Genomic DNA, 24,478 nt, shown 5'->3' with positions numbered 1-24,478 from the left:
GTACAAGGAATTATACTTGGAAAAATACTGTTTTAAAGTCACACCTGCTGATCAAGGAGTAATGATTAACAATGAAATTGGATGCATTCAAAATATTATTTCAAATAAATGTGAGCCTAATAATATAAGTATAATAAATCAAGTATATCAGGTTAAGGAAATTGTTTTTCATTACCCATTATCATCTGCAAATTTAGGAATTTACAAAGTTAAAACACTGCAAAAAGATTTGAAGATATCTTCTTACATGGCAATCCAAAGAAAATATTTGCTGATACAATTATGACAAAATTCATTTGCTGCTTTTCCACTTGTTCACAGCCTTCAGCCACAGTGATTCAATCAATCAGCATGACTTCCAAAGAGTTTTGTGTAGTTGTGTTTGTTGAAACACAAGAGGTGGATGTTGCTCCAAGCATTTGGCTTTCAAAAAATGAAAGAAAATGTAGATGGCCTCCATACAGAGACTCCCAGAAAACTCACAAAGGCTATCAAGGACCAAGTCATGCCTGGGGAAAGTTGGCCTACCTATCCAGTGTGAGTACTTGGCTTTTAGGGTGAGTATTTTTCTTCCTGTTGAGGTATTATTTGGCCTCATGTAGGCTCATACTGTCCCCTGATTTCCTATGGTACACATTCAATCACAGACAAGTTGGGGATTGCAGTTAGTTAATCTTTGAAGTTGCACCTTTGATAGGATGTTAATTCAAAGGTGTTGAAATTATTATTCAGGATTTATCATTACAGATTGAAGCGTAAAACACTTTATGAAGACACAGACTGCTCTGACTCATCTGGAGATACATCAACTATGCAGCCAAGCCCAAGCACAATTCCAGAACCCCCTCGTGTTTCTGGTTTCCCATCTCTTCAAAGAAGTAATGCTTTTTGCATCCCTAAGGTTGACAGAGACACGCATTCTCACCGTAAGTGATGCTGCTAACTTTGCATAAACATTTTGGGTGTAACTGTAATATCTTACATTTATCTTTTAACTTTTTTGCAATATTGATAAAAGCTTAATTTGTATACATTGTTTATCATGTTTCATATAAGTAATTTAGATATTCAATTAGTATACCTCATGAAAAAAAATTCTCGTGAAATAGTAGTGAAACTGGAATTTTTTCAAGCTTCATACATGACATCATTGTTTAAAAGACTTACTGAACCTATACACTCTAATCAGAGTACCTGTAGACCAGAATGATTGCATGCAAATCTATTCCAGGAACTGATGGACATAGTTGAATTTATCACACTGGTCACAAATCAAATCTACACACGGCCATTCCAGCACTACAGTAATGTTAACATTACAGTCTGGCATGTACACAAGTATATCCTAAGGCACCTGATAGACATAGGTCACACTGGTTACAGATTACACTTATATCTATAGCCATTCTAACGCTACAGTAACCTTAACATGCACTTTACACAAGATACATGGGCTTACCAATGTGGACTAAGCCACCATGGTAAGGTATGGTCTGGAGTTAAAGGCTGACTAACAACAAAATCACTGTGTGATATTTCATTACATACTATTCTACATACTATTCTGCTTGTTCTAGTGACTTAGAAATCTGAATCTGAAATTTCTATGGCAACTTTTTCTTTCAGAATTGACTTGATGTTGGTATTAGAAGACTGCTATGTTGGTTATCATAAACATTGAATATATTGTTTTCTTCCCATAAACAATTCAAAGAAACTATCCTCCAGGTGAATAAAGAAAAATTGGAAGCTCTTCTGCTGTGGCCACCTCTTTGTTAGACGTTCCTGAATGGAGTGAGGCATCAGAGAGATAGTTTGATAAATCTTATACTTTCTTTCAAGCAGAGGAAAAATATTTATTGTACTTGAGTTCGAGAGTAAGTCATGAGTAGAAATTATTCATAATGTTCCTGCATGCTTCCTCCGTCCTACATGGTGGAACACCGTTCCCTTGCCGTATGGCAGCTGTGCCCACTGGCCAGTGGTTAGGCACCTGGGGGTTATTGGCTTCCCACCCACCCGTAGCTACGCCACTGTAACCTTCCCTATTTAAGTAACACCTGACTGGGATGACAGGGTGACTAATGAGGAGGTGATGAGAAGGTCTAGAGTAGGGGAACAGCAGCCTTTCAGTGGCCATTAGATTTTACAGAATTAATAATGTATAGTTAATATATTTACATCACATTATTTTTTGACAGGAGTGCTGCTCATGAAGCCACAATTTTCTACAGATGAGAAGGAGATTGGTCAAACAATTATGAAATATCTCCGTTGTTCCAGCGATCGTTGTGGAGGTAGAGCACAAAGGTTGAAATCCCAGTCAAATGATTCAGCACATTCATCACAAGATGGTGTTTTGTCAGACATAGATAGCTAGATCTTAATTAGGTGATTGATCACAATAGCCATGTCAGAGTATGGCTTAAGTATTTGTATACGGTTCTTTTTTACTGGGAAAGTAATGGAAGGAATTTCATCTCATGCATTACAAAAGATTCTCCAAGGAAAAGATTACTGGATTTGTTATTTTCAGTTTCTGTTTGAATCCCCTTAACTTCTTGCAATGTTTCATGCAGTTAATACTGTATTCATCATCACCATCATTATTATTATTATTATTATTATTATTATTATCATTATTATTGTTCATTAGTTGTTGTTTTTTTTCAGTTCAGTTTTTACTTCCCTAATATTGGAGTTGAAGAGTTAGTTAATTTATTTTTGAATATTCTGTTTCCTGTTTTATTTATTTTTCACAGATAATGGTGATTTTTGTTGGCAAAATGAAGAAATAGTTGAGGAAAGGTACCATAAATAATGCTATCCTGCATGAGTTGAAGGAGATTTTTTTTTCAGGAGTACAGTGCGTCAAGGGACCATATTGGCTATCCAGCGGCGACTCGAAGACAAGTAGTTTGGACTTAACTCGGTTCCTCTTTTCTATTTCGGGAAAAAATAATACTGGCTGTCGTTTGGAGCCAAATGTCCAAATGTGGTACATGCTGGTAAAAAAAAATGTATTTACCCTTTGCTGGTAAGGTTTGCGTCTGTGTGGTGTGTGTGACCACTGAGGCGAATGCCGTGGGCCGGTCTCCTGCCCACCAAACAGTAAAATATTAGCTTGGAGGTTTTGTATTTTTTTTTTTTGCTCTCCAGCAGCAGAATGATTTTAACTGTTAAATAATTGTTAGCTGAAGAACCTATAGCTATTTTGACTTCTGGTCTTAAGATAAGTGATTTACAGACGCCCTCTCCAGCGAGAGGGCGTCTGTAAATCACTTATCTTAAGACCAGAAATCAAAATAGCTACTAACAATTATTTAACAGCAAGTTAAATCATTCTTAAGCTGCTGGAGAGCAAAATAAAGCCCTGGGCAAAAAAATACAAAACCTCCAAGCTAGTATTTTGTCTGTTTGGTCAGCTCAGACTGCCCTGCACATTTGCCTCAGTGGTCACACACACACCACAGATGCAAACCTTACAACCTTACCCGCAAAGGGTAAATACTTTTTTTTCTCCCAGCAGGTTCCTGGTTTGGACATTTGGCTCCAAACGACAGCCAGTATTATTTTTTCCCGAAATAGAAAAGAGGATCCGAGTTAAGTCCAAACAGTACTTGTCTCTGAGTCACCGCCAGAGAGCCAATATGGTCCCTTGAGCTATGAAAAGGATTCAGGACATTAGGTTCATTCTGTTTCCTGTTTTATTAATTTTTCACAGATAATGACAATTTTTCTTGGCAAAATGAAGAAATAGTTGAGGAAAAGTATCAAAAATAATGTTTTCCTGCATGAGTTGAGGGAGATATTTTTTTCAGGAGTACAGTGCATCAATTACGCTATAAAAAGGATGCGGAATTTGGGGCGAGATTCCCATGTGTGTGTTTGTGTGTGTGTTTACCTAGTTGTAAGGAAAAGAGCCATACTTAGCCTCATGCTGTCATCCCGTCTATATCTTTTTCTATCCAACTTTGTCTTAAATTCATGTATTGTTTTTGCACACACAATCTCATGAAGTTCATTTCAAGCTGTTATACTTCTATGTGGAAAACTGTGTGTTTCTTTGTCTTTTCTGAATGTCGTCTTTTTCAGTTTCTTGCTATGCCCTCTTCTACCACTTAACGTCCTTCGTCACTAGGTCTTCTCTATCAATCTTCTCCATATCCTGTGTGTGTGTGTGTGTGTGTGTGTGTGTGTGTGTGTGAGTGTGTGTGCATAGAGGGAGAGATGTATCTCACCATGATGCTGTGATTTGTCTGTTGTATAGTATAGAGGGAGAGATGTATCTCACCATGATGCTGTGATTTGTCTGTTGTATAGTATAGAGGGAGAGATGTATCTCACCATGATGCTGTGATTTGTCTGTTGTATAGTATAGAGGGAGAGATGTATCTCACCATGATGCTGTGATTTGCTTTTGATTTCTTATGGAAAGAATATATTTTGCATCATATAATGATTATCGTCTTATTTATAGCACTTATATGACACATTCTAGCAGTAAATTCGCTCACACTTTGCCAATCTTAAATCTTGCCAGTGTAAGACATATCAAGGTCAAACAGCACCATGTCAAGCAAAGTTGAAAGGTTGAGTGCTTGATATGAAGCAGCAAAATTACATTTTTGTATTTGAGTTGCATTTTTTCATGTCGATCCTTAGGTCTGACAATCTTTGGGTTCACGGATGTTATAATTTGCATTCATTTATTTTTCATGGATGCTTGCAATATGTGTCCAGTCATATAACCACCATTATTGAATGTGGTCAAAGTTACTATGCAACATAGATCATTTTTTGGCCTCATTATTTAATAAGATACTATTGTATTATCAAAGATCTAAAATGATCCAAAGAAAATGGATGACAAATTATAGCATCTGTTAGAACCCTAACACTTGAAAATCCAGAATACTGGCATAATATGATTTGATAATCCCATTTCAGTGTTGTGTTTGCAGTTATTTGTTGTCTGGATTTCATTGTGATTTTAACTGTTCTCAATACCACCCCGCTTTGGAGCTGTGATTTTCCTTTTGCCTTCTTGAAGCTTCATCTCATTGACTGTGTATGTCATTAGAAAACAACGTTATGGAGGAACAGCGTCTGTTACTTCATAAGGTCTTCTTCTGATGACATACACAGTCAATGAGATGAAGCTTTGAGAAGGCAAAAGGAAAATCACAGCTGCAAAGGGTGTAATGGAAACAGTTGGTCCATGTTGGCCTGCAACCGGCTCAGAATTGGGCCGGCATTGGTATTAATAGAAGGCTGCATAGGCCCAGTATTGGCTGCAGTATGGTTACGGAATGGCAATATAGATCTGTTTCTGGCCAGCAGCGTAACCGATTCAGGCCCAGGGTGCAAACATATATCGGCAAGTAAATGGCCCGCTGTTGGGCCCATTACTACGTGATGGCTTACCGATTCAAAACCGATTTGGTTTATGATGACTTGCCAGCACTGGCAAGATGCAGGCCCGGGATAACCATGTTTGCTGGGTCCTTCCTGTCCCAAGTACAGCCCGTCCACACCCTGGCCCTCCCCTCCTTCCTGTCCCAAGTGTAGCCTGTCCACACCCTGGCCCTCCGCTCCTTCCTGTCCCAAGTGTAGCCCGTCCACACCCTGGCCCTCCCCTCCTTCCTGTCCCAAGTGTAGCCTGTCCACACCCTGGCCCTCCGCTCCTTCCTGTCCCAAGTGTAGCCCGTCCACACCCTGACCCTCCCCTCCTTCCTGTCCCAAGTGTAGCCCGTCCACACCCTGGCCCTCCCCTCCTTCCTGTCCCAAGTACAGCCCGTCCACACCCTGGCCCTCCGCTCCTTCCTGTCCCAAGTGTAGCCCGTCCACACCCTGGCCCTCCGCTCCTTCCTGTCCCAAGTGTAGCCCGTCCACACCATGGCCCTCCCCTCCTTCCTGTCTCAAGTGTAGCCCGTCCACACCCTGGCCCTCCCCTCCTTCCTGTCCCAAGTGTAGCCCGTCCACACTCTGGCCCTTCCCTCCTTCCTGTCCCAAGTTGAGCCCATCCACACCCTGGCCTCCCTCCTTCCAGTCCCAAGTGTGGCCGTCCACACCCTGACCCTCCCCTCCTTCCTGTCCCAAGTGCAGCCCGTCCACACCCTGGCCCTCCCCTCCTTCCTGTCCCAAGTGTAGCCCGTCCACACCCTGGCCCTCCCCTCCTTCCTGTCCCAAGTACAGCCCGTTCACACCCTGGCCCTCCGCTCCTTCCTGTTCCAAGTGTAGCCCGTCCACACCCTGGCCCTCCGCTCCTTCCTGTCCCAAGTGTAGCCCGTCCATACCCTGGCCCTCCCCTCCTTCCTGTCCCAAGTGTAGCCCGTCCACACCCTGGCCCTCCCCTCCTTCCTGTCCCAAGTGTAGCCCGTCCACACCCTGGCCCTCCCCTCCTTCCTGTCTCAAGTGTAGCCTGTTCACACCCTGGCCCTCCCCTCCTTCCTGTCCCAAGTACAGCCCGTCCACACCCTGGCCCTCCGCTCCTTCCTGTCCTAATTACAGCCCGTCCACACCCTGGCCCTCCGCTCCTTCCTGTCCCAAGTGGGTAAAATTCTAGTGTTTGCCCATACTCCCCCCTCCCCCCCATAAAAGCCTGGGGACCTGGTGGGAATGCAGGGTTTCTGGTGGGGGACATGAAATCCGTCTCATTCGCGTATTTTTTTAGTGGGGGGGGGGGGATAAAAACTCCCTAGATCTAGGGAAATTCCCTAAATTTAGGAAATTTTTCCTCCCACCACCACTAAAATAAGCATTTGCGACGAATTTAGTGTTTCCTATACGAAAACCACGCACTCAGTGGATCCCCAAGCTTGCTTTGGGAGAGAAGTGTCGTGAACCCACCAAACGATGCTCACCTCACCATCTGGCGTGGCACCGGCGGCCATCTGTGCTCACATAAACCGCCTTCACCACACTCATGCCCTCTCACTAGTAGGTTGTCACCTCATCGCAAGGTTTCTGTCCTCCAAGTAGAGTCCGTGGCACCAAACACAGTGTATCTTCATTGTTTATCACTGACACAAGTAAAACCACCGGCTAGCCGGGATCCATCCAACACCGCGCCTTTAACACTACTGCGGCTTGTGCAGGAAGTGCAGGCTCTCGAACCTCTTGCCCGAGCTGTTCGAACACGTGAATCCTTACTGACTGGATTTTGATTCTGCTTCACGGGCTCGTATTCCCAGTATACAAGATGATTGTGGATATTGACTCCGCGCCTCCAGAATACAATAATACGCCTCCATATATCATAGTAAAAAAAAAAGTACTTAGAAGTAAAGAAGCCGAATTAATCCCCTTCCCCCAACGATCTTCGGGGACCTGCGTGAACTCGGGGTAGTTTTGTGGGGGAGCATATTTAAACTACTCCAACCGAACTTTACGACCTGCTAACGAGGAGGCTTCACCCCCCTCGACCCCCCTGCTAACCAAGGGGTGCTGCACCCCACCCCTGGACCCCCCCCTCTTAAAGGTGCGTGTTCTAAAAAAATAATAACAACGCGTGGTGGACCTGGTCTCACATGCGTGGGCTAATGGCTAACAAAGCGTACCATCGCTAACCAAGCGTATTATCGGAAATAGTATTAGGTAAAGGTGCGTGTTCACACCAAAAAAATAATAATAACAACGCGTGGTGGACCTGGTCTCACATAGCGTATCATTGCTAACCGGATCGTTGGCAACGCTGCTCATATTGCAATGGCGTCGCCATGTAAACACATCGTCCGTATGTATAATATGCCCTTAAGTACAATATGGAGGTGCGGAGTGATTTTCAATAATTACCTTGCGTGGTTTCCGTACGTTGTAAAAAAAACCCGGAATGTATGAAATTTCCCTATATTTTAATAATTGTTAGGAATTTCCCTACATCTAGGGTATTTTTCAACCCCTCATAACTCAAAAACTATGCATTTGCAACGCATTTCATGTTTACCACCGCATTCCCCGAAGTCTCAATGGCCCCCTAGCCAATTTTGGTTGCGAGGGGTGAGTATGGGCAAACACTAGAATAATACCCCCAAGTGTAGCCCGTCCAAACCCTGGCCCTCCCCTCCTTCCTGTCCAAAGCACAGCCCGTCCACACCCTGGCCCTCCCCTCCTTCCTGTCCCAAGTGTAGCACCGTCCACACCCTGGCCCTCCCCGCCTTCCTGTCCCAAGTGTAGCCCGTCCACACCCTGGCCCTCCCCTCCTTCCTGTCCCAAGTACAGCCCGTCCACACCCTGGCCCTCCCCTCCTTCCTGTCCCAAGTGTAGCTCGTCCACACCCTGGGCCTCCCCTCCTTCCTGTCCCAAGTGTAGCCCGTCCACACCCTGGCCCTCCCCTCCTTCCTGTCCCAAGTGTAGCCCGTCCACACCCTGACCCTCCCCTCCTTCCTGTCCCAAGTGTAGCTCGTCCACACCCTGGCCCTCCCTCCTTCCTGTCCCAAGTGTAGCCCGTCCACACCCTGGCCCTCCCCTCCTTCCTGTCCCAAGTGTAGCCCGTCCACACCCTGGCCCTCCCCTCCTTCCTGTCCCAAGTGTAGCTCGTCCACACCCTGGCCCTCCCCTCCTTCCTGTCCCAAGTACAGCCCGTCCACACCCTGGCCCTCCCCTTCTTCCTGTCCCAAGTGTAGCCCGTCCACACCCTGGCCCTCCCCTCCTTCCTGTCCCAAGTGTGGCTCGTCCACACCCTGGCCCTCCCCTCCTTCCTGTCCCAAGTGTGGCCCGTCCACACCTGGCCCTCCCCTCCTTCCTGTCCCAAGTGTAGCCGTCCACACCCTGGCCCTCCCTCCTTCCTGTCCCAAGTGTAGCCTGTCCACACCCTGGCCTCCCTCCTTCCTGTCCCAAGTGGCCGTCCACACCTGGCCCTCCCCTCCTTCCTGTCCCAAGTGTGGCCCGTCCACACCTGGCCCTCCCCTCCTTCCTGTCCCAAGTGTAGCCCGTCCACACCCTGACCCTCCCCTCCTTCCTGTCCCAAGTGTAGCTCGTCCACACCCTGGCCCTCCCCTCCTTCCTGTCCCAAGTGTAGCCCGTCCACACCCTGGCCCTCCCCTCCTTCCTGTCCCAAGTGTAGCCCGTCCACACCCTGGCCCTCCACCACCCGCACACTCACCCTGGGGGCCTGCACGCCGAGGGGCTCCTCCTCCTCCACGAGAAACACTGCCAGGGCACTTCAGGGCACGCGGCGGACCTCGACCTTGATCTTGATGTCACAGGGGACTTGTTGGCTTCCTCCTCCTCTTCTTCTTCTCCTTCCTTTATAGCTTCTTGGCTCCTTCTTGATTGTTTCACTTTTCTGTCTCCCTATATTCAGACTTTCCTATTTTATCCTTTCCGATTGACCTATTTTCAAATTTATATATTTTATTTACCTGATTTCTTCTTTTTCCCTTCTCCTCTTGTTTATCTGCAACAATAAACTATCAATCAATCAAATCTCCTCTTTGCACATCTTCTTAGGTCCTTCTTGATTCTTTATTTTTTCTGTGTACCTAGATTCAGATTTTCCTGTTTTCCTCTTCTGATTTAGTACATATTTTTTCCCATTTTTCTTTTATTTCCGTATTTTCTTCTTCTTTTGTGATGATCTGCTTCTTTTTTCTCTTCTTCACACTATATTCAGGTTTTCCTATTTTCCGATTTGCCTATTTTCGCTATTTATTCTTCTTTTCTTTCTAATTGGAGACTTTTTATGCCCTAAGTTGTTGTCTTTTTATGCATTTTATTTATGGTCTTTTATTTCTTGTATTTTCTTTTCCTTACGCTTAGTTTTATCCTTGGAGGAATAATACATGGAGTGGCCCTCAGCGGGTCGCTCTCTTGGAGGAAGATTCTTCCTCCTCTTGAGCAGGCATTGCCTAACTTTGTAATAACTACCGATGAAGTCCTTAAAGCTCTCCAGTCCCTTAAAACAAATACAAGCCCCGGACCTGACAACGTATATCCTATACTGCTTAACCCTAGAATGGAAACCGTTTGCCGTTTGGCACAAAAATTAAGGGGTTTTTGAAACTCGCGCTCACTGTGGTTAACCTTGGCCGAATTTTTCAACTCATTCACGGGCATGTATTAGTGCGTCGGGTGCCCTGTTGAGGAGAGGGTATCACAGTCCTCTGCTCCTTCTCACTTCTCTGGTATGAGTGCCCCGTGTGCCAGTCGGCACAGCGTTTCCAGTAACGTTATTTTTGTTGTCAAATGAAGTTTTGGAAGTGGCCATTTTGACCCAGGTGTGACGACATGTAGGAATTTTTTGGGGGGTGAGTATACATTAGCCTTTGTACTTCACAAAAACACTATATACAGAAGTTTTTTTTATTCGGTGATGCGTGATAACGTCCATGTTACGAGACAGATCGTTCAGTGAGTATGACTTGGCAGCATTTCTTTGGTGTGAGGACGTGCTTTCATCACGTTGCCAGCAGGAGAATCGCCATTTTCCTTTGTCATTCGGTACATGGTTTCCTGGCGCCGTATGTTCAACCGGTCGTATCTCACCATTTGGTCCTAATTCCTCCATTGTGGTCGCAAGTGCTCCTCCGTACGTGCGATGTTCAAACAAAGACTACATATAAAAGAAAGACAGGAAAGCTGAACGAAGCTCTGTGAGCAGCTGGCGTCGGCTCGCTAGATGGCCTTGGTGTAATACCGACACCCAGGACCAAGACCAAGACCCCAAGACATGAAAACAGCCGTGGCTGCCCCCAATGACACCCTGGAGGACAGGGGAGTCCAGACAACAGCCGTGGCTGCCCCCAAGGAGGACCATGTGGAGAGAGAGGTTCGGACTGCTGAGACCCCCAAGGAAAGACCAGACCAAGCGACAGAAACAGCAAGGCCTCGACGAACAACAGAAATGAAGGTGAAGAGGGCCCCCATCCGCATCATAGGAGACAGTATGATGAAGAACGCTCACTGGCACGTTAAATGCAACATGGACGGCAGTGGCTGCATCATCATGAGTGGTGCTCAGATGAGGAACATCAAGAAAAGAGTGCAGCATGATGCGGCCGACTTGAAAGACGGACTGCTGATCGTCCAGGGTGGTGGGAACGCCCTGGAGTACGTCGGACAGGAAGACACAGTGAAGGACGTAGTAGACTCTGTGAAGGCAGTGGAAGGAAAAGGAATGAAGGTTGCAGTTGTGGGAATTATGAGACGCCCAAGGGAAGGACCACAGTACGAGAGACTGCGCCGATCTACCAACAAGAGGATCCAAGAAGAAATGATGAAGATGAAGATTGAATGGACGCGAGGGAAGAAGGGCGACGTCAGCTTCATCGACATGGATGGAGTCCTGAGGGGAGACGCAGCGTTCGACGTGGTTGGCGTGCACCTGGGCAGCAACGGGAACAGAAGGATGGGGGAGCGCCTGCGTGAATGGGTGCGGATGAAGTCGCTGTATGCAGTGGAGACAGTATGAACGGGTATAAATGACCTAACACGGAGGAGTGGATACACAACCCAATCAAGTGAAGGCATGAAGATTGAATGTTTGAATGTGAGAGGCTGGGGCGTGGGCAAACTTGAGGACATGAGTAAGGAACTGGATGAATGGAAATATGATATAATAGGCTTGACTGAGACACACCTGAGAGGCGATGTGCAGACTGAGGGGAGTGAGTATGTGATGATTGAGAATGAGAATCTGAAGGTGGAAGTGCTGGATGTAGGTAACAGTGCTAGCAGTGAAGATGTATTGGCCGTGAGTGTGGAATGCAAGAATAAGAAGGGCAGACTAGAAAGAGTAGTAATGGTTGTTGTGTATATGACTGTAGAGGGTGAAAGCGCAGTAAGGGAAAACAGGGGAAAGTACAATATTCTTAGAAAAGTTGTGAGGGAGCTTGCAGGAGAGAGAGTGATTAATTGTTATGGGTGATATGAATGCACATACAGGTATGTTAGGTGAACGTATATAAATCGGAATGGAGAAATGCTAGCTGAGTTTGTAAGTGAAATGGACTTAGAGAACCTGAATGAAACTCTGGCTGAGGGACGTGTGACCTGGAGTGCAAGAAATCAGGAGTCTGCGATTGATTATGTACTGGTAAATGGGAGAATGCGTGAATGTGTGTCTCGCATGTGGATAGATGAAGAGGGAATGATTGATATTGTGTCTGATCATAATATGTTGACCGTGGAGTGCGGGCTGAACGGTAGAAATGAAATGAAAGAAAAGGACAGAAAGAAGTGGAGACTGAGAGATGTAGGGTGGGAAAATTTTCAGGTAGATTTGAGTGAAAGAAATTGGGAGCCAGGTAGTTTGCCCAGCAAACATCGGAAGTCCGGGCCGATACCGGCAAATAACGGAACTATGGCATAAAGGATTTTGTTTATCGGGCCAATATAAGGCCGATATAAATATTCTGCAATCGGGCCATAAGAGGCAAATGTACATCGGGCCAGTACTAAATAGCCTACATTATGCCTTTTTGTTGTAGTTCGAGGATTTTATTTATCGGGCCAATATAAGGCCGATATAAATATTCTGCAATCGGGCCATAAGAAGCAAATGAACATCGGGCCAGTACTAAATAGCCTACATTATGCCTTTTTGTTGTAGTTCGAGGATTTTATTTATCGGGCCAATATAAGGCCGATATAAATATTCTGCAATCGGGCCATAAGAAGCAAATGTACATCGGGCCAGTACTAAATAGCCTACATTATGCCTTTTTGTTGTAGTTCGAGTAGTGGACCGGTATATATATATATATTAATATATAAATATAAATATATATATATATATATATATATATATATATATATATATATATATATATATCAGGCCCCACCTGGAAGAAGCCTTGGGCCGACCATCAGGCCCCACCAGGAAGATGCCTACCGGTGTAGCAGGAAATTTTTCCCCCCTGACTGAAATTCCCCCAGGGAAAATTAGCCTAGGTTAGATTTCCCCCCCGGAAAAGCAGCCCGGGCTGTTCTTCCCCCGGGGGGAATTTCAGACCGAAGATTTTTTTCCCCCTATAGGCCATTTCTCCCCCCTTACACAGCAACTATTTTAATGAGTTACATAATCAACGGTAAGTTTGACAAAATAATAGGAATTTTTTCTACATCAGAATCATATTAGTTTATGTAGTCTGGTAATTTAGTGGTACTTGTGTAGCACTAATAATGTGTTGAATTTATATGGCAGAGTACTCACCGATAGTATGTAGGCAGCACATCATAATATTAAACCATATCATCCGTCATGTTCCGTAGTTACTGATACTATTTCATTATTGTCTACGTTGGAGTCAAAAGCAGTTTCAGATAGAACAATGGTGATGCCTCATTATACTTGTCATAATCAGATTATCAGGATCATGGTAAAAAAGAAGTCTTTATTGGAGGGCTAGATAAAAAGTACTTAAAAAGCAATTAAAAATAACGGATTTTTGAGGAGTGTTCATTCATTTTATCCTTTGTCTTTTTGATTGTGGGATTGGATTACACTTAAGACAACTCCATGAGGCCTTATAGTTTTGTGTTGTTCCAAGGCAGGCAGTGTGGTACCATTCAAAACATGGTTCGCACTCGACCACTTCGCGTCCATCTGCCGTAATTCCTGTACATTCTTGACATAGCCATGCCCCAGGAATGTCGTCCTCCTTTGCCTTAAGTGTTGCATGAAGCGTTGTAATTGCATCTTCATCCATATATTTGTAAACACATTTAAGTGTTTATCTTCTCATGACAAGCATGCCAGGAAGCTTCTCTGGTTTTGTCTCTATTTCATCTTCTGTGACTTATTTTCCTTCTGCTTCCACCCTTCTGGCAGCTTTCTCATCTGCAAACATGAGTAAAATTACTTTCTCTTCTGCTGGAATATGTAGGACTCCCGTTTGTTCAGGATATTGCTGCTGCTCATTCACAGATGCGTTGCACGGTTCTGCTCCAGTGATGTCATCTTCTTGCCTTAAACCGTTCGTGTCATTTTGTTTGTACACCTTTAAATTCACTATGTGGTACAAGTTTTTTAGCTCTTTATTTGATGCAACGTTTTTCAGTTTTGCGCGTCCTTTGCTTACAAGAGAAACAACTTCATACGGGCCTATGTATTTTGCTTCTAGTTTTCCTCCCATTCGGTGATTATTTTTGTTTCTTAATAGTACTAATGAGCCCTCAACTATTTCATTGTATTTAGATGTATGTCTTGCATCATAGTTCTTCTTTTGTCTGTTTTGAGCTTTAGCAATATTCATAGTGATTTTTTCATCAGCTGCCTTTTTTTCTGGCAACACTCTCTCTGTTAGCTCTTTAAGCCTCTGCTGTCGTTACCCTAGTTCCTGCCGCCTCATATGACTCAGTATCTAGGTAGACTGGAAGCACGGGCTTTCTCCTAAACATTGCAGTGAAAGGAGTAACACCAGTGCTGGCGTGGACCGAAGTACGATATCCGAATAGGATTCTCTTTATGATTGATGATTGATTGATTGATAGTTTATTGTTGCAGGTAAACAACAAGGGAGAAGGGAGGAACATGCCATCCCAACCCCTAGGCAGGACAGAGTGTAATTATACAACTATTAATACATGTGTGGGTAGCACCATGAAATTAAAAAGATACAATGGTAGGAAGGAAAGCACAACAAGGGAGGGGGCAGTACCTCCCCCTGGACAATAAGACAATAAAATGTGGGGACGGAGAACATTGCCCAAGCACTAGATGGGAATGAATACAGAGATAGAGTAATACTAGTCCTTAAAGTAAAATACTGCAGAGATCACAGCCTTGTATAGCACGGCAGTAGTTCAGGCTGCCACACACGGCATCACCACCTTGGTGCAAACTGAGGGTGTTCTTTGAGGATAGCAGGGAGGACATCATGGTTCAGGAGCCAACAAATTGTCTGGGGCAGGTCAAGGCAGTCCCGTGGCTTAAACTTAGCAATGAGAGGGCATTCCATGACATAGTGATGCAATGTGTGGCCCCTCGGCCTGGCACAGAGCGTGCAGCAGACACCAGGGGAGTTACTAACCTCCCAGTAGTACCTATAGCCTAGCCTAAGGCGCATTGCTACCACGTCCTGAGGGGCACTGTGTCGCCCATAGGGGTAAACACAGCGCTGGGAGACACTAACATAGTGGAGGCTGCTGGCGCTGCCATTGTCACAGCAGTGTCTGAGTTGGGTAGCAATGCTATCACGTGAATAATGCCTAAGTCTATTCTTAACATAGCTAAGCGTATAGTCAGTGCCAGGGCCCACTGTGTCATCCTGAAGGGCTCGTCGAGCAAGGCAGTCTGCCTTCTCATTGAGCTGGATGCCCACATGAGAGGGCACCCAGGTGAAGTGGACCGTGGCACCTGCGGCCTCAAGGGCACGGACGGCAGTCAGGCACTTAGCTACAAGATCACAGTCGGTAGCGGAGGAGGACACAAGTTCATGCAATGCAGCCTGGCTATCGACAAACAAGTAGACATTTTCGTGCAAAGCTGCTACAGTGTGGAGAGCCTCAAGGATGGCATACAGCTCAGCCCGGGTCGAGGACAGGTACCCCGGCAGCCGCCTGGTAACCTCAATGTCAGTGTACTGGGTGGGGGAAGCGTAATCCCGGATAAACACGCCACAGCCCGACCTGCTGCCATCTACGGAACCATCACAGTACACATGGACAGCCCGAACACGGGGGTACTTGGACAGTTTGACCATGAAGTGATCCTGGAGGACATGGGGAAGCCAATCACGTTTAGGGAAAGGTAGTTGTTCAACGTCTACACTGACACGATAGGGAGGCCAGGCAGGTTGGGCCGGGGAGTAAACTAGGCCTAAGCACGCTTCTAACACACCAGTCTCTGCTAACATGAGATAAATTTTCCTAAGGTAGGAGGTAACAGGAGCCCTGGAGTCACGGTGCAGAGTTACCAGTGCCTGGTGAAGGGGCACTGCACCAGCACGAAGCAGGCGGCTGACGGTGCGACAAGTAATTTCCCAGATTCTGTCCACAACACGAGGCAGATTCAGTTCTGCCCTCATGACCTCAAGTTTTGCAGTTCTGGGGCATCCCAGAATGAGGCGCATGGCCTCATTTTGAATAAGTTCCAAGGGGTGAAGCTGTGCCGCACTAAACTGTACCAAAACAGGGGCAGCATAATCAATGAGGGACCTGACGACAGAAAGGTAAAACATCCTGAGGACAGGGATGCCGACTCCAAGGCCCCTGTTAGCCAAAACCTTAAGAGGAGCTAACCTAGGAAGGCAGATGTCCTGAACATGAGTGACGCTCTGCACAGATTTCTGGAAGCTGACAGGGGCGCCTAAGTACTTGTATGTAGGAACTCTAGCTAAAGGAGTGCCATTAACGCTGGGCAGGTGAGAAACTCTCCTCCCACTGGCTTGAAATTTCGTCTTAGTTTCATTGATGACAAGGCCCATTGGTTCACACAGCGCTGACAGCTGCTCCAAAGCTAAACTGAGAAGAGCAGGACTGCTGCATTGCACAAGGATGTCATCTGCATAGATAATGACCTGAGTATTGCCCGGAAAGGGCCACCGAGCAATTTTGTCCATTAAAATGTTGAAAAGCATGGGGCTGAGGACACCCCCTTGCGGTGTGCCCAGCTCAAACACTTCCTACGTGGAGGTAGCACCCTGGAAGACCACTTGCGCCCTCCTACCATACAAATAGTCCCTGATCCAGCTTAAGAGTCTTCCACGGACACCCTGCAGAGTGAGTTCCCCCATTATGACATCCTTGTTGGCCCTATCAAAGGCCCCTTTTAAGTCCACAAAAGCGCGACAATTCACGTCTGGATTACTAAGGCACTTAAGAAAACAGTCACTTGTGGAACGGCCCTTCATAAACCCATGTAAGTTTGGGGAGAGCCGGTCCCCCAGCTTATAGAGAAGTCTGTTCAAGATCACCCGCTCTAACAGTTTACACACACAGCTCATCAGGGAGATAGGGCGAAAGGTGCCATCACCCTTGGGGATGGGAACGATCAATGCAGCTTTCCACGGAGGGGGGAGGGAACCTGCGGCAAACGACATGTTGAACAGGTCAAGCAGGGGGTTGTCACCTTGCACAACGAGTAAGGCATTAAGAATGTCGTAAGTCAACCCGTCGTGGCCCGGGGCTGTCGACTTGCCATGTTTGACGGCAAGAAGGAGTTCATCGTGGGTAATGGGGACACATGTGTCATCCAGAAGTGTGACGTGGTGCTGAACGAGCCCCATCCGCCGCTCCCTGTGGCGGGCAAGTTCGGCCTGGTGTTGTGCAGGGAGACCACCAAGGGAGGAGGCCCTCTGCCACTGGCGCATCAGGTCCTGGGCCCGGCCCGCAGGGTCAGGGTCACTCACCAGCCGTTTGGTCCTCCCTCTCACCCTGTTGACATGGTGCCAAACCTCCCGCAGGGAGCGGGTCTTGCGCACGCTGGCAAGGAAGGCGACCCAGTGTCGTGACCGGGCCTCTTGTCTGAGTTCAGTGAAGTGGCGCGCCACAGCGACCATGGCATCGCGGGCAGCCCGATCGGCGGGGTCCTGCTGCCAGCGCCGCTGGTACGAGGCAAGGGTCCGCTGACAGTTGGAGACAGCCGGGTCCGAGGCGTAGGTCTGCAGGCGGCGCTTGGCGGGCCTTGGAGGGGCCCTGCCAGCTGCAACAAAACTCTCGACGGTGTCCAGCAGGCCATGGTACAGCGAGGCGGCGTCGGCAAATGATCCCTTCACAGTATGGTACCACGCCCCGACTTCGGCAACGAGGCGCGGCATCCGGGCAGCAGGGACAGCCAACCGCTTCCGGGACACAGCAGGGGCAGGCTGGATCGGGATGGTCGTCTCCAGGGCAAAGTGGTCACTCAGCAAACACCTGGAAATAAGGGTCTGGGCAGTAAAAGCTGACATGTTAAAGAGAGTGACATAGTCTAACCTGCCCCCCTGAACATGTGTGGGCACATTATCCCCCGTGAGGACAGCCGTCTCGGAGGCATCAAGGAAGGCCTTCCAGCGGACACCATTGACATTATTGGTGCGGTGACTACCAAGATCTCGGTGGCGAGAGTTAAGATCCCCCACAAGAACAGTCGGCTCCTCATGAACATAATCAGGAAAGTTAGCAAGATTTAAAGCCCCCGCATGAACATACGTGTTAACAAAAAATAGGGTTTCACCCATATGGAGTAAAGAAACAGTGATATATTCAATGCCCTCATTAATACCCATGTCCTCAAAAACTATCGCCGTCCCCTGTCTGACATACGTAGCCATCCCCCGGGCCCCGGGTACTGCCTGCTGTGCCATCTAAGACATATAAATCATACCCCCTCAGGTCCGACACCCGTGGCCCAACCTCCTGAAGAGCAACGATATCTGGCCTATGAGTGATGACATAGGAGTGAAGGTCAGTGAAGCGGGCATGTAGCCCGTTGACATTCCAAGTTAAGAGGCGGACACACTCACTGGTCAGGAGGGGGTGGTTGCCGGTCAAGGAGTGGGGTGATCCGATGATAGAGCTCAGCCACCTGCTGAGTCAGGGAAGCAAACTGCGCCAGCAGCACCTGGAGTGTGGCCTCCCACTGCAGTGGAGGATCAGCAGGTGAAGGTGAAGGACCCGTCTGGCCATGGCGAGGTTCGGCCGTTCCCTCGGCAGCTGCAGTCACCACAGCCGGTGGGGTTGCAGGGGTGTTCTGCATCTGGCCCGCAGGGGGAACCACACTGTCCCCACTATCGGCGTCCATGGCCTCACCAGCAGACGGCAGGGCAGGGCACGGGGCCGGGGCTGAAGCTGGAGCAGGGGCCGGGATGGAGGAGAGCTCACGCACAGGCAGGGGCGTGGAGACTCGCTGCTCCAAGGCCGCCACCCTGGAGATCGTTGCAGCCAGCGTCTCCTGCAGCTGGGTGACTGCAGCGAGGATCTGATGGAGGACAGGGGTCGACCCATCGACAGCGGGGGAACTGGCAGCCGGCACAGGGGGGACGGTAGGCTGTGGCTGGGGTGCCGGAGCAGGAGCCTGGCGAGGCACAGGGGTGGCAGTGGGTGATGCTGGGGCAGCAGGGGCGGACGAGCCCGGCAGGGGCGGAAACTCGGACGTTGTGGGAGCCCCCCGGGCCCAGGCCGAAGACTGAGGGAGAGGAGCAGGGCGGAACACAAGCCTAGGGCGGCCTTGCTGAGGGTGGTGGTCAGGCGCCGCGACCCGAGATGGTTTAGGCTTCATCGGGCAGGAGTGGTAGTGGGCGTTATGTTCACCACCACAGTTGCAGCACTTACGGGGGACGGGTGTGCCCGCCTGGATCTTCTGGAGGCACAGAGCTGATTTGTGCGTGCCCGCACAATACCGGCACCGAGGGGCCGATCTGCAGCGCCACTCCTGATGGCCCCACCGGCAACAGTGGCGACAGATTGTTATAGTAGGATATCAATGTATTATTATTATTTAATATCGCCACGAATTAGGCATACAATTGTCAATGGAAAAACCCCACGACAGATAGATCACGCCACCTTATAGGAATGTCGTCCGTCAGTGTTTACCGTCTCAGTTTTGTATACTTAGCACTCCGATGGTGCGTGGAGGTCACCTTGACATACGTGACCAATTGTAACCATTATTTTCCAACCTGTAACTCGCCACTCCTTCACGAGAGTCCGACTGACACACAACGACAGTCGCTCTCGCTCCGTCGCTTCTTGTACATAAAGGCTACGAATATAATTCGCCTTAAGGAAGCTGAAGTCTTAATCAACACCCTTTAAACGCCCCCCGACAAGCCCGTTACAAGATGTCGGGCTCCGCCGTGTAGGGCTCCACAGCCTTACGACCCACCCCGGGGAGGTGCACCTCTGTCGGGACGTGGCCAACCACCGCTCCAAGAAGCTGCGGGCGAGGGGCCGTGCCCGCAAACCTGCGCTTTAACCACAGAAAGTTGTCTGGGGTCTCAATAAGGTTGGCATTCATGTAGAGCGGCACATTGTGGATGATGACAGTGTGCTGCCGCTCCGCTGCATTTTCGACCAAAACTACGTCGAGGAACCCCTCAGTGAGGAGCCGCTTGTAGAAGGCGACGTCGTCCCTGACCGTGAGATAAGGTCGGAGCCTACCCTCCTTGAAGAGCGGCTCCAACTCACCGTGCTGCTTCAGTAGAGATGCAAACCACGTGTATTGCTGGGCTGGTGTCAGCCCGGCCTCGGCGGGGAAGTCTAGGCGCGGGGCAGCAGAGGGCGCGGCTGGGTGCGTGTCCTCCAGGGGCACCTCACCGTCGACCAGGACAGTCTCAGAGCTACCAGACTGCACACCCTCCATGGGTGCGGTGGCAGCTTTAACAGGAGAGGCAGTGGGGGAGAAGACCACTTGCGAAAGAAGTACAAGGTAGGAAAAAGGAGACTGAAAGGCTGGTGGGATGAAGAAGTAGAAAAAGCAATAGGAGATAGAAAAAGAGAAAACAGAAGGCAAAGAAAGTTGCGGAAATTGACAGAGAAGGAAGGGGAGCAGCACAGACAGGAATGGGAGACGGCATATAGCAGTTATAGGAAGGTGCAGAAGGCGACACAGATCTTAATTAATAAGAAGATTGCTGACTGGGAGAGACTGCAGGCAGAGAAACTAAACAATCTACCCCGAGGAGAGAGAGAAAAAGAAGGGTGGAAAAGACTGAAGAGGAACCTAGGAGGGAAAGAGGTAGATCAGAGGGTGATACTGAAAACAGAGGGCAGGGAGACTGGAACAGAGGAAGAAATAAGGTCAGTAATAGAAAAGTACTGGAGTAAGGTAATCAAGATAGATACAGGGGATAGAGGAATAGAGAACATGGTGATCTACAGTGACAGAAAGGAAATGGAGGAGGTGGGAATAGAAATAGGGGAGGTAGAGCGAGCACTGAAAATGTTGAAGAATGGGTAGGCGGCAGGAACAGATGACATTATCGGAGAATTCCTTAAGTATGGAGGAGATGCAGTCAAGAAGGTTATTTTTAATATCTGCAAGGAGGTTCTGGAGGAAGGGGAGGTACCACAGGACTGGAAAAAGAGCAGGGTAACTCTGATACATAAAGGAGGGGGAAAGGATAAAGCAGAGATAGGAAATTATAGGCCAATAGCTATCATGAACACCATGGCAAAGGTGTTTGGAATAGTAATAAACGAAAAGCTTAAGAACTGGATAGAGACGCAAAAGGTGCTTGGAGAGGAACAGAGTGGATTTAGGAAAGGCAGAGGAGGGCTGGAAAATATATTTACCTTAAAAGAGATTATTGAAAGGAACAAGTTGAAGAAGAAGGAGTTATACCTAGTATTCATAGATCTTGAAAAGGCGTACGACGCAGTGAACAGAGAAAAGCTCATTAGACTGCTAGGACATGTAGGTGTAGATGACAAGATAGTAAATATAATACAGAGCCTATATGAGGGAAATGAAGTGCAGTTCACGTTAGGAGACGCCACTACTGGGTGGTTAGAAAATAATGTAGGAGCCAGACAAGGCTGTGTGATGTCCCCGACGCTTTTCAACATGTACCTCGAGGAGCTGATAGTGAGAATCAGGAAAGCCGGGAAAGGAGTAGAGATAGGAGGAGAGAAGTTAGGGTGCCTGGCTTACGCTGATGATGTAGTGTTGATGGCGGAGAGGAAAGAGGAGATGGAGGAGATCCTGCACATAGCTCAGGCATATGGGAGGGAGGACCTGAAATTTAGTGAAAGAAAATGTAAGGTTATGGAGTTTGGTAGTGGAGGCAGTAACCAATGGGTACTAGGAAACAACGTGCTGGAGGTAGTCGATAAATATATGTACTTAGGAATGGAGGTTAGCAAGGAAGGCATAGGAGGGGAGAAACAGAGGAAAGTGAATGAAGGGAAGGCAAGGAGGATGTCAGGGATGATAATAAATGGAGGCAATAGAGTAGTAAACAAATATGATGTAGGGCGAAGTCTGTGGAAAGGAGTAGGTGTACCATATTGCCTCTATGGATCAGAGATAACACACTACAGAGAAGGGGACATCGCACAGCTAGAAAAGGTTCAGAACACAGTAGGCCGGTGGGGATTAGGAGCCCCTAGGAGCACAGCGGTAGAGGCCGTCAGAGGAGATATGGGATGGAGTACGTTCAAGGAAAGAATTGTAAAGGGCAAGTTAGGCTTCCTTAAGAAAATTGAAAAGAGTAGTGAGGAGAGATGGGCAAAGAAATTACTGCAAGAAAGTGGAAACAAGTCCACCTGGGGGAAAGAGTTAGAGAGGTGGAAAAGGAGAGAACACCTGAGGGAAGAGTGGAATGAAATGGAGATCAGGGATGTGAAGAAGGCAGTAGAAAGGAATGGACAAGTCAAATGGCAGGAAGGAATGAGTGGCAAGTCAACGCTAAAATGGTACAGCAGGAAACAGAAACCAGAGGGAGTACACTGGCATGTAGGAGACTGGGGGAGCAAACTATTGTTTAAAGCAAGAACAGGAACCCTGGAGGTAAACGTCAGGAACAGGGACGGGGGAAACCAGGACTGTAGCTGTAGGACAGGGCAGATGGAAACAGTAGAACACCTAATAGTGGAATGCAGCAACTATGAGAGGCAGAGAGGGGAGTTGGTGGCAGGAGTAGTGATGGTAATAGGCGGAGAGGAGTGGGCTAGGAGACTAGAGGAGGAAAACGGGGCGATCTGCACGGTGTTGGGGCTGTATGGAGACAAAAAGGAAACGGAAAGAAGAATGGTAAAGTTGGCAAAAGTGTTCCTCGCGCAGTGCTGGGAAAAAAGGGCACAAATGTCTGAATAAGTGAATATAAGTGGCTTTATTTCAGGTTAGAAAATTACTTAAGGAGGGGGAAACAAACTGGAGGAAGTGGGCGAGTGGAGAACTCTAAGAATGATAAGAGAAGTGGTAGAAATGCTAAAAGAGAAAGTTATAAACAAGCCATTGATCATCGGCCTGACAAAGAGGTGGGGAAAGGAGAGAACAAGATACGAAGAACAGAGACAGTGGATAAACAAGAAACTGATAGAGAAACAAGAGGACTGGAGCTGTGATGGCCTACAACTGTGGGAGGGAATGCCTTGGGGAGAAGTGTGAGGATGGGACGGCATTCACCTCTCCTACCTGGGAAAAAGGTGGATGGGGTGGAACATTGTGGAATGGGCCCAGCAGAGGGAAGGAATAAGAGGAAGAGTGAGATAGGAGAAGGCGCAGAAAGGACAGATGCTATTGGCCTTCATTAATACAAGGGGTTGGAACGAAGGAAAATGGAGAACTGTATTGAAGGAAGGAGAGGAGTATGATGTCGTTGGAGTAGGAGAGACAGGTTGGCACAATAGCATCAAATGGGAAGAAGGAGGATGGACATGCATAGGAAAAGGAAGGAAGGTTGGAGAAAAGAAAGGTGGTGGCGTGGGAGTAATAATGAAGGAGAAAGAAGGCAGGAGTATGTCAGAAGTGCAGTTATGCAAAGAAATGGAAAACAGGCTGACCCATGGAAAAGGGGACATTATCACAGTAAAAATCAAGGATGTGAAAGAAGTGTGGTGGATCACAGTGGTGTATATGGGAGTGGAGGGACCAGAAAACTATGAAGAAAACAAGAAACTATATGATCTAATGACAGAAATCGGCATGGCAATAAGCAAGGAGAAGTGGGTGATTATGGGAGATCTAAACGGACACATTGGGCTCAATAATGAGACAACTAACACAAATGGGATGATGATCCTGGATTTTGCAGAAAATAGAAAATTGAAAATCAAGAACTGGGAACTGGAAAACACTATTACATGGAGAGACAGAGGTGCAGAGTCAGCCATAGATTACATTTTAGTGAATGAAGAAGTGATGAAAAAGAAGTGTTCGATCTGGAAAAATGAAGAAATTGACATCTCAGACCATGTGCTGATAGGGGTAACCTGTGGTGAAGGGAGAAAAGAAAGGGGAGAAAAAAAGACCCGATGGAGAGAAAAGTGGAATTTATCAGAAGCTGACTGGGAGACATATAGCAGGAGACTGGATGAACAAATGCAGGGATGCAGAGAGAAAGGGGAGGCAACAATAACCCAGTGGGAACAAAGAATAAAAAGAACAATACTAAAAGAAGCAAAGAAAAATGTTGGAAACAAAAGATTCAAAGAAGGGAAGACAAGGCTAAAAGGATGGTGGGACAAAGAGGTGGAAGTAGCATGGAGCACCAGGAAAAAAGAGAACAGGAAGCAGAGAGACCTGAGCAAAATGATGACGAAGCAAGGGGAACAGTACAGACAAAAATGGCAAGAGGCATGGGACACCTATAAGAAGGAGAAAAAGAAAACACAGATACTGATGAGTAAGAAGATAGCAGTATGGGAGGAGGAGCAGGCTCAGAAACTAAACGAGATGCCTCCAAGAGAAAGAGAGAAAGAGGGATGGAAAAGACTGCGGAGGAACCTGAGAGGTAGAGAAACGAACCAGGAAGTGAAGCTGAGGATAGAGGGAAAAGAAACCAGCAATGATGAAGAGATAAGAACGGCAATAGAGGGATACTGGAGGGGCATAGTGCAGACCAACACTGAGGAAGACCAAACGGGAGATCCAACAATATACAGTGAC

At 47.4% G+C, this 24,478-nt stretch overlaps 2 protein-coding genes across 7 annotated transcripts in view; both read right to left on the bottom strand.

The window, feature by feature from the left end:
* The window catches only part of LOC126987359 (zinc finger MYM-type protein 1-like), a 66,676-nt gene extending 57,346 nt beyond the window's left edge, over positions 1 to 9,330 (bottom strand). For 5 of the 6 annotated variants that reach the window (XR_007740812.1, XR_007740813.1, XR_007740810.1 and 2 more), the window contains exon 1: positions 9,107 to 9,330. The gene's annotated coding sequence lies outside the window, so the exon portion shown is untranslated. The remainder of the gene's footprint in view (positions 1 to 9,106) is intronic. The other variant, XR_007740808.1, reaches the window with a different exon arrangement.
* A 5,054-nt stretch (positions 9,331 to 14,384) lies between these two features.
* On the bottom strand, positions 14,385 to 19,323 carry LOC126987358 (uncharacterized). Its single transcript, XM_050844347.1, has 2 exons — positions 18,390 to 19,323; positions 14,385 to 17,799 (listed from the first exon to the last, which is right to left on the bottom strand). Exons 1-2 carry the CDS (start codon positions 19,142 to 19,144, stop codon positions 16,569 to 16,571), a joined length of 1,986 nt encoding a protein of 661 aa, XP_050700304.1. The 5' UTR covers positions 19,145 to 19,323; the 3' UTR covers positions 14,385 to 16,568.
* Positions 19,324 to 24,478: the final 5,155 nt, after the last annotated feature.

Source organism: Eriocheir sinensis, chromosome 64, assembly GCF_024679095.1.
Source record: "Eriocheir sinensis breed Jianghai 21 chromosome 64, ASM2467909v1, whole genome shotgun sequence".
Classification (NCBI taxonomy): Eukaryota; Metazoa; Arthropoda; class Malacostraca; order Decapoda; family Varunidae; genus Eriocheir; species Eriocheir sinensis.
This window is presented reverse-complemented; position numbering and strand designations above follow the sequence as displayed.

Coding starts and splice junctions, on each gene's coding strand:
- LOC126987358 (XM_050844347.1), bottom strand. CDS start 19,144: ATGAAGCCTAAACCATCTCGGGTCGCGGCGCCTGACCACCACCCTCAG. Junction 17,800..18,389: donor CAACCACCCCCTCCTGACCA/GTGAGTGTGTCC, acceptor CCTTATTTCCAG/GTGTTTGCTGAGTGACCACT.